The sequence below is a fragment of the Tribolium castaneum genome, chromosome 4 (genome assembly GCF_031307605.1).
Source record: "Tribolium castaneum strain GA2 chromosome 4, icTriCast1.1, whole genome shotgun sequence".
Classification (NCBI taxonomy): Eukaryota; Metazoa; Arthropoda; class Insecta; order Coleoptera; family Tenebrionidae; genus Tribolium; species Tribolium castaneum.
The window spans coordinates 1,212,558-1,226,319 of record NC_087397.1 but is presented as its reverse complement, the minus strand read 5'-3'; the positions used below and the strand labels follow the sequence as shown (position 1 = coordinate 1,226,319).

At 37.6% G+C, this 13,762-nt stretch overlaps 2 protein-coding genes and 1 non-coding gene across 5 annotated transcripts; 1 reads left to right on the top strand and 2 right to left on the bottom strand.

The window, feature by feature from the left end:
- Positions 1-2,341: 2,341 nt before the first annotated feature.
- On the top strand, positions 2,342-3,563 carry LOC103312170 (uncharacterized protein). 2 transcript variants are annotated; one of them, XM_008192131.3, is made up of 3 exons: positions 2,342-2,602; positions 2,643-2,844; positions 2,892-3,563. In XM_008192131.3, the coding sequence occupies exons 1-3, from the start codon at positions 2,423-2,425 to the stop codon at positions 3,494-3,496; spliced, it is 987 nt and encodes a 328-aa protein (XP_008190353.1). In that variant the 5' UTR covers positions 2,342-2,422; the 3' UTR covers positions 3,497-3,563. The 2 variants fall into 2 exon arrangements, with proteins under 2 accessions (XP_008190353.1, XP_015832871.1); XM_015977385.2 differs by having other exon boundaries at positions 2,462-2,602; positions 2,650-2,844.
- Positions 3,497-8,454, bottom strand: Nup154 (Nucleoporin 154kD). 2 transcript variants are annotated; one of them, XM_008192132.3, is made up of 13 exons: positions 8,302-8,454; positions 7,962-8,251; positions 7,496-7,902; positions 7,178-7,446; positions 6,736-7,129; positions 6,155-6,521; positions 5,878-6,110; positions 5,048-5,826; positions 4,631-5,002; positions 4,340-4,580; positions 4,065-4,293; positions 3,770-4,019; positions 3,497-3,724 (listed from the first exon to the last, which is right to left on the bottom strand). In XM_008192132.3, the coding sequence occupies exons 2-13, from the start codon at positions 8,218-8,220 to the stop codon at positions 3,598-3,600; spliced, it is 3,927 nt and encodes a 1,308-aa protein (XP_008190354.1). In that variant the 5' UTR covers positions 8,221-8,251; positions 8,302-8,454; the 3' UTR covers positions 3,497-3,597. The 2 variants fall into 2 exon arrangements, with proteins under 2 accessions (XP_008190354.1, XP_064212201.1); XM_064356131.1 differs by having other exon boundaries at positions 8,298-8,444.
- Positions 8,455-9,227: 773 nt separating this feature from the next.
- Positions 9,228-11,224, bottom strand: LOC107399294 (uncharacterized). The gene is made up of 4 exons (XR_010333910.1): positions 9,775-11,224; positions 9,665-9,727; positions 9,527-9,616; positions 9,228-9,479 (listed from the first exon to the last, which is right to left on the bottom strand). It is a non-coding gene; the product is annotated as an uncharacterized LOC107399294 (transcript).
- Between the last annotated feature and the right edge of the window lie 2,538 nt (positions 11,225-13,762).

Below are 13,762 nucleotides of genomic sequence, written 5' to 3'. Positions count from 1 at the left end.
ACGAAACTGAGCCAAAGTGGCAGGAAAAAGCGCAAGCAAGCGACACCGGGGACACGTTCAGTTTTTTGGGGCCGGCTGAGTGTGCATGATTTTTTTCGTTTGCAAGTCCTCCATCGCGAACTCAGTCAACGGTAGTTGTCAGTGTCACCCTAAAAATCAATAAAGTTCACCACCCCTCAGCCCTTCCCCACCCTCTGCTCATTCAACAACATCACGACTATCATTACTACACACCGCGTCGGTGACGGAGGCAAGGCGGTTACCGATCGCGTCAGGACGTCACTGGTGTCTCCGGTGAGCTTTGCTTTGCTTTGCCACGTCTGAAGTAAGTGGAGCAGAGCAGCCGGTAGCCGCTTATCGGCTCGACATGGAATTACTGCCACTAGGACGGAGTGCCGCCGCCGCCTCGCTTCCACTAGCGTGACTTTACACTGTCGGTTCATCCGCATAAAAAGCATCAGCAGAAAAGTGCGACCGCCGCACATGGGCCGGCTATGAACAATAGAGGGGATGCCGGTGCCCCCCTTTGACGGTGACAATTGACAACTACGCTTCCATGCGTTGCACTTTGCCGATCTCCTGCTCCTGCTCGCCTCATCATCATCATTACCTCGTCCTCCTCTACCTTTGCTCGGCTTGACTGGGCCCCGACTTTCCCACCGGCGACCGGCGTGCGACACCAGTGGCGTACCTCACGGACTCCTTACACTTTTAACACCGTTACAAAACGATGCGGTCGCGTCTACTGACCAGAACCAAGACTTCAGACATTTCCTGCAACCGAACCGCTATTAACACCAAACGCCAACGCTTAAATCTAACTGAAAATCCACACATTTAACTGAAACACTGAAATTTTATTCCACTGATCTCCCAGTAAAATTGTAAAAATTAACCCTGATAGCAGGGTCTTTGCTTTATCCTTATGATAATTACGAAGCTTTTTATCCTTGCTGATGTTTTCTCTTTTTTTTCCTTTTATGTGTGTTTGGTATTCCACACCAATCTTTGGCAATAAAGCATTTTTTAACTTTTCTAAATTACGGACCATAAAATCTCGTGTTGGGTTCAAGGTAACTCTTTCATTCCGTTTTCTCAGAGAAAAACATTTATGTTGCAAACACAGTCTTCTGGAGTTGATGTATTTTACATCCTCTGCGATAAAGTATCTCGTTGAAGTTGTTAAATCTGCGGGAGTCATAAAAAAATCTCTACTTGATGGATCGTTTTATAAGTGTTGGGATTATGAATGGGTCAGGGTAACAAACCGGAAACTGCTAAGGCCGCTTATAACTTTTCTGATTAAAAATAGAAATCACAAATCAGTTTGTGTAAAATTTACTAATCAGTCTGATAAATCCGCTTGGTGTTATCGCTATTTTCGCATTAAACAAGCCGAAGCAATGCGTAGTAATTGTATCTGGAAAAAAAGTAGTATTCATGTAACCTCGGCCGGGTTCAAGGTCGCCAAAAGTGCCAGAAGCTATTTTAATTACGTGACCTTGCATCTAAACTCGAAGATGTTCTCCTGTTCTCCATGGACTACCGTCCAATTCGCCTCTATTTCAACACTTCAGGTGGGTGTTTTTACTTGTTTTCTTTAGTTATTGCGTATGAGACGAGTGTGGAGTCGTCGACAGGTTCCTTGTCGCATATACACATACATCATTCAAGGTTTACTACAGTAAGTCAGGTTACCCTCCGATCTACCTGCGGACCTTGAGACAAACTAAATTTATTACACGATTCTTCTTTATCACATAGATGTGAATACTGTGAAGAATCTCAACTTCCCGCCATTTTCACTGATGCGTGCTGTCTACTGATATTTTATATTCACCGGCTTTGTCGGTCTTCAGGCTTTAAATTTATTCAGCTTTGTGGAGTCACTTGAACCTTGTTTCCGATTTTTTTAATAAAAATACTAAATAAATACTAAAGTTTGTTTTATTCATTTCATAATCCTCTCTTCCTCAAGTACGCTTCGTTACGAGTAAACTACTTTACGTTAATTAATTATTATAATTTCGGGTCTTGTAGTAATTGCTAATTGCATACTAAATCATTTATTGTTCCAATTTTTTTTAAACTCTTTAGGACTTTTCTCAGGATATTTAGTAGGCTATGATTCCTTTTTCAAAAAAATTTACAAAACCGTATTAAATGTAGAAAAGAATGGTAACTACCACAGTGACCACATTCACTTAATTAATGCATTTTTTAATTGTTTCTGTGGTTGAATCATGCAGTAGATAAGGTGAATAAACTCAAAAAATGTTATCACACTCAATTTTTGAATTCGAATCTTTGGGGAAATATCTAGATACTTTTTATTTCGATTCTAGCAGCGCTACCAATCTGTTTGACATGTAAATAAAAATGTGAGGTTATTATGTCAAATCTCACAAAAAAAACGTAAATCATGAAATCTAAAAAAGAAAAGAGCAAAATAGGCAAGCTAATTGAGAAGTCTGATTCCGATAATGAGGAAGACATCCACGAATTGTCGTATTATGTGAACGATCGTGTCAAGTTGATGAAAGAGGTTTTGAAGATAATAAAGCCCAAAAAAATCAAGAGTATGGCCCCAGAATGCATACGAGTAAGGAGTGAAAACGGTTTTGGTGTTAATAATTAAGTAGGATTTAGATATAGAAGAGCTCAATTCAATGCTTCTGGAAGAGTTGTTAGGAATCTCAAACAAGAGACTAAAGTATATTTTTAATGGCCAAAATCTCGATGAGGACAGTAGCTCGACTGATCCTGAAGAGGAGAAGCAACCAATTGATATAATATCGCTTGACGATGTGAGTGACGATGATTTTGTAATTGACGTGGATTCAGGTGAGTTGTTATTTAGTCAAGTCATTTCTTTAATAACCTAAGCGCAGTCAAGTCGAAAAGGAAGAAACATGCAAAGGTCAAACAGGAATCGAAAGGCAAGAAAATTAAGAAGGAAAAAGACAAGAAAACCAATAAACTCAAAGAAGCACCGTTGCAAGAAGAAAATTTAATGAGCGTTTTAGAGCTTCTTGAGTTACAGGCGAGGGCAAGGGCCATCAGGTCGCAACTTATGCTGGAAGCTAGCAAGAAAAATACGCAACAAACGCCAGTTGAGGAGCATAATGACTCCGATAATGACGATGTCATAATTGAAATACCGAAAAATGAGGAAATTGTCATAACTTCTAGTGACTCCGAGACCGAACAACCAAAAGATAAAAATGAAACTGAACCCGAAACACAGAAGAAGAAAATCAAGTTGATTAGAGACAGACTAGACAAACAGAAGTCTCCTGAACCCCCACAGGATAAGGAAAATGTGGAACAAGCTGATAACAGCGAACCAAAAGACGCAAGTAATGTGGAGGAAGCAAACAAAAATAGTGATAAAGTAGAGGAAAAGAATGACCCACAACCTGAATGTACAAACGACGACGATGAAATAATCCTCATTGTAGATCAGGAAGAAATGGATGGGATAATAAACGACTAGTTAGAAAAAATCAGTTTATTTGTTTGTAAATTCTTAAAATATAAAATAAGACCAATATTTCAAATTAGTGAACACAATAATCTAGGCACAAACTTCCCGTTTTACAACCTTGACAATTTGCTCTGAATGCCTCTCAACATATTGATTAGTTCCTCAGTGTTGGCTTTACTGTACAAAATTGATAAAAGACTGGCCACTGTGTCCTGACACTGCGAAATAATTTTTCGCCTACAAAAAAAAAATTAAAACGCAATAGATATTCACTTGACTTACTTTTGCACGCTGTTGTACGCTTCATGACTGTTGAGAAACGTCTCAATAAGTGCAGCCACAGCTTCAAATAAATGAAACTCGTTCTCTTCCTTTTGCCAAATTTGAATCTCAGAAATGGAAGATATAAGCCTGTTGTAAATTTCAAGCAGACTTTCAAGCGGAAATTCCATCGCGACGAAAGCTTTGGGAACAAAAGACCGGTCCGCTTTTAAATACGTCGACAATTGCTCCAGTTCGGAAACAAGAAATGCTAAAAAATTACGATAAATAACCGAATTTTTTTATTTTTTTTTACCAATGGGGAAACACTGGGTTGAAGTGCCACTTTGTCGCGCCACGTGCTTGACTTTGGCCAAAATTTGGGCCATTCTGTTATTGGGATTGCCGGTACTTTTCCTAATTTCACGCCTCAAAATATTGCGCCAAATTTTCTCAATTAAATTCTCGTCTGTGTACCCAGCACAGTCGATAATGGCAAGCTGGCATTCCCACAGCTCGAGCGGGTCAGCGAAATTTTCATACAACTATGAAACCACAATAAAAACACAAAAATTATTCCAAGCCACTTACTTGCGAAATCTGGTACAACCCAGAATTCAAAGCCCTGATCGCGTCCTCAGCTGCCGGGTGTGACTCCCTTAAGCCAATCACAGCGTCCAAAATCTGCTCTTGCACTTTAGCCACTTCCATTTTATCCTCAAGATCCCGCAGGAAAACCCCCAAATAGGGGGCATAGCCCACTTTGTCACTCCGCATGCACATTATGGCACGTGTCAAATACTCCAAACGCTCTTTCAAATTCAGCGAATTCCTACAGGAAAAAAATAATCACACGAAATCGCAAACAAAAAAATTAGTTACCCCGTTTTTGACGCCAGACTATCAAGGATTTTGGCGGCAGCTGCGTGGTTATTATTATTTTCGTAATATTTCCACAACAAGTCGACAACAGCAACATTTTCGGGGTTCTGTTGCGACGTGTGAAGCAGATAAGTTTCAAGGGACGTGTTATTGACTTTAATTAGTTCGCTGCTCAGTTGTTTCTTCATCATCCAATCATACAGAGCCACGTGTAAAATTTCGTCCGGGTATTCCAAAATATCGCTGATTAATTGGTTGACCAGCAATCGGGCGTCACTTTCTAGCGGCATTCCAGAACTGATACTCAAATTTGGGGTGTTTTCGGTACATAACGTGTCCAACATATTAAACACTTCTTTGTAAATATTCAACCTGGACAACAATTTAATTACGAGGAACGAACTTATTTGAATTTACCTTTTGTGGTAGAAATCTCGGCCTTCTTGGTCCGCAACGGACGAATCATTTTTATAAAAATGCTGCGCTATGTTATCCGGATCGACTTTTTTGGCACAAGTTATGCACAAGTCAATGACAGCATGATAGGCTTTAAGCGTAACAAATTGTTTACAAATCCCCGGTAAATTAATGTTTGGTGCGATAGATTTGCACAATTCAAGTGCATTCATGACCATTTCTTCCTTTTCGTCAACGTTTTGTATGTTTCGGGACGATTTCAGCATTTCGTTGGCTTTCGAAAATGCCGCATCTTCGATTTTGTACAAATGTGGGCAAACTTCTCTCAACTTGGTACTAATCGAGTCGACTGAGGCGTTATCACCCAGATAACTATCAACCAAAGTGGTGATCAGCAAGGAACAAATGTCTTGTCCGTACAAGAACAGGTCTTTAAAAGTGGTATCTTGTAAAATAGTCTGATGGTTCGCTGGTAACGAACCGATCAGAACATGGAACTGGTGTTCGCATAAAATCCGCCAAAGTCCCATGACTTGGCAACAGTGGCACACGAACAATTTGAGAGAGTTTAGTGATAAGCGCTCCTCAACTTGCGCATCTTGAATGGTGTGATTCAGGCGATTTGTTGCATTAAACTTGGAGATGTTTAGTGTTGTGTCCAAGTGTTGACTCGAGTTTTCGCACACTGCTAATTGGGTGTTTGTTAGGAGAAAATTATGCAGAGTTGTTAGATAGTTTAAAATCCAGCGACAGTGGTCACTTGTTATAGTGCTAGCGTTCTAAAATTAGCAAATTAATTACGACCCAAGTGATTTAGACTGCAAACAAACCACGATATTTTTGCCGTCTAAACACAACTTTTCGATACATTTGCGGTTCCAAATCGGTCGTAAAATCCTGCCAAAGTACAAGTAAAGTCCGTTATGTTTGGCCGAAAACACGAACGGGTTGTTGGCGTCAAAAGGCGGGTGGTAGGTGAAGCTGGACGGTTGTGGGGGCTGTTGGAAATGGTGGGGGGCCGGCGTTGACACCACATTTGGCGAAAACGGGGAAGCCCCTGTAACTGATTCAACAATAAAAAAATCACGGTTCAAATTGTAAATTTACATAAATTCGTTTGGCTCATTGTGCCGAGGGCCCCCAGCCTGGGCTCTCCCCCATACAGGAAAAACACCCGAGTTGCGTATTCAGCCAGTTCTAGATTTTCATCAACGTCCAAAGACGCAATTATGAGGCTTGTGGCACAAGCCTGGTCCTCTTTTTGTATCATGAAAAACGCCTTAACGTTGTCGTTATCCAAGCCCTGACTTTCGTCCAGTAACTGTCTTAAAATATCAACAGGACGCATTTTTGAAAAAATGTAAACGCCTTGTGATGTCAGCACGACGTATTTTTTCGGTGGTTCCGAGTGCTGGCGCACCACTAAAGGGATCCCTTCTTGAGTTATAGCAGCAAGGGGGCTTTCCTGACGAACCTTAGAAAATTTTATAAACACTGATAACAAAATCATCTAAAAGCTGAATTACTAATCATTGTGGCATGAAACACTGTCTTAAATAATTTGGCTAAAAATTGCTATTTTATATTATTATTTTATAGGTTTTCTCTAATTTGTTTTAATTGTTTAGCTTGTAAAATTTGGTACATTTTCGCCGGTTTATTAGGGAATAATAAAAATAATGAAGTACCTCGGCTAGAGCTAACGCTGGTCCGTCTAAGCTGATTGTGGTGTAAGCTTCCATTAAATTTTGGCTGAAGGGAAACAGATCTGAGCTAACGCACCAAAGCACGTCTTTTTCGTTGACTGTTGATAAAAGAAGTAGGTTTCTATCGCTGTGATGTGCAATGTGTACAGCCCTAGGCCTTATGGTAATATTGGCTGAATAACCCGGAGGTAAACGCACATGTAGCAGATACAAGGTGTAGGGTCTTTGGTTTGGGGGAACATTGACGAGGGTATGTGTAGTCAAGTAAAAACGAACTCCAGTCTGAGTTACGGCAACTAAATAAATCTGATGCGATTCTGAAGCTTCCACTGCCGAAATACTGACGATTGGTCGAAAGTTTTGGCTGTCCAAAGTCCTAAAAACTTGCTACGGAACTCTAATCTTGTGATTTAACCCAACGTACTTTACAATATTCACAGCTTGATTGACAAGAGTCGATTGTGCGATTTTAGTGACTCGACTAAAGGAGTCACCCTTTATCCCCAAATCGTACGCCTCTATTGAGCCTTTTTCAGTCAGTAGATACAAAACGTGTCTACTGTTATCAACAGCTATTTGAACAATCCCATCTTCCTCACTCAACGCATTCAGAAACGAGGGAACAAGAAACGACAGAGCGCTAGTCGAGTGATTGATTTTTTTACACCGTTTTCCAAACCACCCACTTTCGGCCTAAAGTAAGATAATTATTTTGTTGCGTTGCGAAATTGAGCACAATTACTTGATAAACAATTTCGAAGAGACACCCTTCCTTACTCCCCAAAAACAACCGGCCTAGAGACGTGCCCATGATGGCAGTAATTGTCGAACCATCAGTTGGTACGGTAAAAACAGGGTCTGGTATCAACTGTATTTCGTCAAAAGGGCCATTGAGGCCCGCGGTGAACGTGACCCCCAAAACAACAATATCAACAGCAGTCGTCAAAACCAGTAAGTGTTTAATGAAGGCGTGGAAAACGCCAGGCTTTGGCTTAACTAAACCGACACTTAAAATAGTTTCATTCAAACCGTCAAAGTACGCCAAGTCTGTGTTGTCTTCATACGACCAGACGTAAAAATCGCTGTCGACGGTTAACCACGCTCGCTTAATTTCGGGGAATAACCCCATCATGCAATGGCATTGAATGTCTACGCAAAGTTGAGGTTACTTTTGGTTATTTTATTAGGAATGCAATATAAAAGGATACGGTTAAAGTGTTCCAAAATTTCGGGTGGCAGTGGTACTTTATTGGCAGTTTTGATTTGAATCATGCTGTTTAAAGCGTGAGGAGCCCCGCTTAGGACGGGATAATCGTGGTCAGTTAAACCACTGGCAGTGGCAGTCTGAGGTGGGTGTATATTCATTAAATCAAGTAAAGTCGGAGCAGCACAGTCAATGGCTAGGGATTTATCGACGTTTCGAGCTGCTACTTCCATTTTTTGGATTGGAAATTGAGTGTTATCCATTTTGCCGCTTATTCTAACCTACAAATACGAACTAAACGCCGCAATATGTAAAAAGCGCAAAAATGGGGAAAACATACTCACATATAAAAACTTGATTTATTCCTAACAAGTAACAGTGTTAAAATTTACAGTATTGTTTCGTTATCTAGTCTTTTTTTAACATTCAACTTGAAAATGATGACAGTTACAAACACAGTCGGTAAAAGCTGTTTATCATACCAACCTACTGTACGCAATTCCACTAAATAAAAGCTTTGAAACTTCCCCGGAGGGAGCTTAAGCTTAGAAAAGTGCACTGCCGAACTGGACATAAATGAATATAAAAGTAATAGAAACTAATTATTAAACATTGATCGGCTCAAACCAATAATTCCTTTAATCCCGTTTATTTTCCAATAGACATTGTTTACCCCATCCTTTTTTCCCGGCAAGAATGCTCTAAACCTCCACGTGGTTCTTGCTGGACAAATTACTTAGTAATTTAACCAATTAGAGCAATCCATAATTGTAATAAGTAGTGCTGATTGTTTTTACAGTCGTAACATTATTTCGCTTGTTGTAATTTTCATGCAAATAAAGATTTTCCAATGGTGTTGTTTTTTTTTTGCTACAAATAGTAGCCAACACAGAAGCCATATAAAGGTAGGTGCATTTTTTTCTGTTTATCTTGTGAGGTGTTGAATTTAATAGTTTGAGAGCCATATATTGTAACGTATTATGTCTTCTTTATTTTGTTTAATATTGATAAATATCGCTTGTTGTAACTTTCATGCAAATAAAAAAAATTAATGGTATTGTTTATTTATTTTTAATGTCTTGCTACAAACAGTAGCCAACGCAGAAGCCATACGAAGGTAGGTGCATTTTATTTAATGCCAAGTGAAAAAAATTGATTTTTGTGTTGTATTTTTTTCATTTCACAAACTAATCACTTCTTTATTCCTTTTTATTTTCCAATAATCATTGTTTCATCCTTATATCCTTTTTTCCTGGCAAGAATGCTTATTCTTATTTGTCGAATATGTAACGTAAAGTACAATGTATTTGATATTTAAAAGCTAAAGCGGCTCCAAAACAATAGTAAACCTATTGTGTCCAAGAAACGACCATTTGCATACTTGTGTCTGTAAAATACGTTAATTTGGGGCGATTATGTGTCCAAAATACTTTTTTTTATTTTAACTTAGGAACAAAATGTAATTTTTGCCACCATTCAGCTGCAGAAAGAAAATTGAATACATCATAGCACTGACCAATATCTGGAAGAAAACATGGACAGTTTCTACAAAACAAATACAATTTTTACCGTAAACAAGTTGCTCCACTCCAGTGGAAACATCTCAAAGACTGTAAACTGAGAACTGTAGAAATTTAATTGATGCGAAATTGTAATCACCTTAAATGTTTTACTGAGTGGGTAATTAAGAAAGAAATAATGTGTTACCAAATTTTTGGGAATCACTGACTCACTTCTAATTGAATGCACAATACGATTGTAGTGGTTTGCCTGAAATGTTAATGTTAAACCGTAATTTTTACCAGAATTGGCCGTACTTCTGTAGCCACTGATTTGAACGCATAAGTGGTGAGAACTGTTTTTAAAAATGCGACAAGTGTCCAAAAAAACATTGTATACATTTCTATTTTGGTGGGAAATCTATCACGAAAAGTGTCATTATCAGCACTGAGATAAAAAATAAGAAAAATTAAAAGGCAGAAAAATATCATAAAATCAATGGCAATAAACAGTTCAAAAATTTGATTAACCAATTCTGCCGTTACCATTAACATGTGGCACAATTTGCTACATTCTTCAGTTTCTCTCACCAAACTCACATTAGAGTTTTCATAATCAACAGCCAAGAAAATAATCGATTTGAAGTATTTATTTAACAATTTAAACCGCTTACTAACACCTATTAATAACACAAAGTTTAGTAAGAAAACGACCGTTGTAATCACTAAACTCAAAACTGTAAACAATATGCAAAAATTATTTCTCCTGTAATTTCTAAAGTAATGTCCAAATTGAACGCAAAGTATCACCAACACGAATGTTACACTCAAACCAAAAACAATTGTTTCGACTGTTGAAATTTTCTTACGACTTTTTACTCTACTCTCCATACTTTGATCAAAACTGGAAATCACTACGCTCACACTTCTGTACTTTTTTTCATACAAAATTGATATTAAATAAGTCCCAATACACATCAAGACATTGTACCCAACGTTCAAGATACTAGAAATAGTTGAGGACAAGTAACTAAATTTAATTTTTGTGCAACTGTAGTGAAAAAAATGCAACCAACATATGAAAACAATCCCACAAAAGCCCAACACTTGTTTCAAAATTAACAAAACTCGAACGCGTTTTCTTTGTGGCCCTGAAGACAGGGGCACAATTCCCAAAATTTTCGCAACTAAAATTACGAATTCTAAGGGTTTGTTGAAATGGCTACGTTTCATTTTATTCTATTACAATAAATAACACAATTATGCTTAAGTACCTACACTCACATATTGGTGGAATAAATTGTCATAAATTATGCATCGTGTTTAGTCCTTTCCGCCGTCATTGATTACTTACGAAAGCTTTAAAATGTGGTCGTTGAATTGTATCAAGATAATTAAATAATTAGTAGTTGCACACACGATCTGAAAAAGACGTTGAAACAACAGCACGAAAATTAAATCATCAGACCCCGAAAATTACATTCCATTCGATTGGAAACAAGCCCAGAACCGTAAAATTAACACGTTTGAATATCGTTTGATGTGAAAACAACTCGACCTGCAATTTCAAATTAAAACGAACCATTTTTCGCATAATTTACCCAAACACGTAAGCTTGAATTCAAAGTGTTTCTTTTAGTAGTGTGCACAATTTCGGCCGTTTTTTCCGACTAGAAATAATTCATGAAATGAAATGGTATAGTCACCATCAAAAAGAATGACACCCCTACCAACCAGGCAGGGTAGCAACAAACACATTGACCGTATCATATCGAAAAGTTTTGTGGCTGCAGTTTTAGGGGTGTCATTCTGTTTGAGCGTGACTGTACCTCTCTCGTGACTTGACTCGATGTGTAAACAGTGGCCCACAGTTGGAAAAAGAGAAATAAAGCTCTGACTATTAGAGCATTGTGGATGTAAAACTGTTTATCGTACGTGGCAATTATATTTCCCGTGGTGAAAAAATAGAAAAAAGTCGAAATGAAGAAATAGAAAGACACTCCAAAGATTGTTAAAACCTGGACCTCAAAATACCGGTTTAGGTCATCAGCAGCTTGACACAAATCAAAATGAATTTCGCTTATTTCCACCAGGTGATAAACCGATAAACTGGTCCAGGTTTCTCCCAAAACAATTGTTAAGTAATTATTCAAAATTGTAAATCTCCTCCAAATTTCCAACATCAAAAGCATCATGAAACACACGGTTGCACTAATCACAGTGTTGCAAATGTGGTACTGTATCCCACATTTGTAACTGAAACCGTGAGCTTCGTAAATTAAATGAAACGTAGTCATAGCCGCTAGAACGAGCGCACTTGAACAGTACACAAGATACACTTTGGTTCTGATTTTTACTGGCTTTAGAGGCTTGGAGTTCAGTGTTTCGTCGATTTTTGATAGAATTTTTACCGCGTTGAGAAGTTTTTTTCGGAACAAAATATTGAAAAAGTAAGTTAGGAAAACCAACAAAACTGAGCAGTATCTTTGCAAAATCGTTGTAATTTTTGCCAAGGGCGTTGAGTATTTTCGGGGGCAGTCTCGCAACCCTTCAATACATGTTAGAGTGGCAATTGCGCCAAAAATAATGCAATAGACTAGCTTTTTCTTGGGAAAGGAACACGAGAGTAATCCCAAGATTGTCAATACTTTTGTGATGCATTTCAGAGAATTTAAGTCAAGCTCTGGCCGAACCATAGCTCTAGTCATAACAACTGTACTTACTGAATTAATTGTCAACAGTTGTTAATTCGAAAATTGGAAATTAAATAAAGTGTTTGTTGAATTGTAATAATAATAATTTTGGTTGTTTTAATTAGATTTTTTGTGTTGTTTGTTTATTACCCTGATCCCCAAATAAAGACACACCTACTCATTTATCATTACCAAAAAGTGTAAGTGGTTATTGATTACCAAAAATGTGGCACCCTTTAACAATACCAGACGTTGTAGTTCCAGTGTTAAAAATCTGGCACTCGTGCGGCCTTGCCACTTTTGTGCTGGAAAATGGTTTTTTCAAATACAAAAAGACCAACCATTTCGTAATTAGTTTGCTAGTAATGTTGAGTGGCCTAACAGTGTATGTAAAAGTGTTCGGTGTTGGGCAAAATTTCCGGAGCTATGTGACATTCCTCCATTTCATTTGTATTTACTTGCAAAATTTTGCCTTAATTTGGTTTTCACACAGGAGACGGGAAAAAATCAATTGGGTGTTGAACGAAATGTTAAGTCTTGAGAAGCGCTTGGTTCGGTTTAGCGGAACCACGATTTCGTTTGTTTCAGTTGGACAATACTTACTGAAGTATTTTTTGCTCCAAGTCATTTTGATTCTGATTGTTGTAGTGGCAATTTTTTTAATTGCAAATCTTTCGGTAATTTTCGTTATTTACGTGGTCACTTATTACGGTTCAATGATATTTGGGTTTAATTTAGGACTCTTTCTGTTATTTTACTTGTTGTGTCTTAGAGAGTTGTGCAAGCATTTTAATGCGAGTAAAATTACTTGTTTTAAAAAAGTTCGTCCCATTTACATGTCCATACGTGAATTGTCAAAGAACTTCAACAAATGTTTTCAAGGGATTGTTTTATTTAAAATTGCCAGTGATTTCGTAATTGCTGTTACGTCTTTTTACCTAAGCATATATTCCTTAAAGTTTACTAGATCACTTGTTGGTGGTATTTTTTTGTTGGGCGTGTCTGGACTTAGTCTGACTACGATATTTATATTCCCCTTCAGTGTGGCTTATTTATTTGAAGATTTATCTAAACAAGTAACAAGTAACCTAAGCTGCGTTCACATATTTTTCGTTAAATTTTTTAGGAAAAACTTGCAAAAAAATTAATTGTGAGTTTGTTAACATCATCGAAAGACGGACAATTATCCCACAAACCCGTACTTTAATCATTATTTTTTGTTAAAATAACTACTAATTGTATTCCAGTTGGAATTATTCTTTCTGCAAACAAGACACAACAAGATCGAATTTAACGTTTGCGGAATGTTTTTATTAAATTGTACCTTCATATACATGGTGAGCACAATTTTGGAAAAATACTGACATAAATCAATTTTTTAGATCATTTCCAGTATGGCAAACTACCTAATTTATACGTTACAGTTCTACCAAGTCAATCGATCTGGCTCTTGAGTAATTAGAACAACAGTATTAACCTAATTATGTGATTAACTAATTTATTTGTTGGAACTTTAATAAACCTATTTACCTCAAACATGTGGCATGTTACGAATATTTCAGACTTAGCAAAGATCATATTCATTTTTTGGAAATTCAGTGGATTACCTGTTT

Coding starts and splice junctions, on each gene's coding strand:
- LOC103312170 (XM_008192131.3), top strand. CDS start 2,423: ATGAAATCTAAAAAAGAAAAGAGCAAAATAGGCAAGCTAATTGAGAAG. Junction 2,603..2,642: donor TGGCCCCAGAATGCATACGA/GTAAGGAGTGAA, acceptor ATAATTAAGTAG/GATTTAGATATAGAAGAGCT. Junction 2,845..2,891: donor TGTAATTGACGTGGATTCAG/GTGAGTTGTTAT, acceptor ACCTAAGCGCAG/TCAAGTCGAAAAGGAAGAAA.
- Nup154 (XM_008192132.3), bottom strand. CDS start 8,220: ATGGATAACACTCAATTTCCAATCCAAAAAATGGAAGTAGCAGCTCGA. Junction 6,111..6,154: donor AATGAGCCAAACGAATTTAT/GTAAATTTACAA, acceptor TTGTTGAATCAG/TTACAGGGGCTTCCCCGTTT. Junction 4,581..4,630: donor AGTCTGGCGTCAAAAACGGG/GTAACTAATTTT, acceptor TTTTTCCTGTAG/GAATTCGCTGAATTTGAAAG.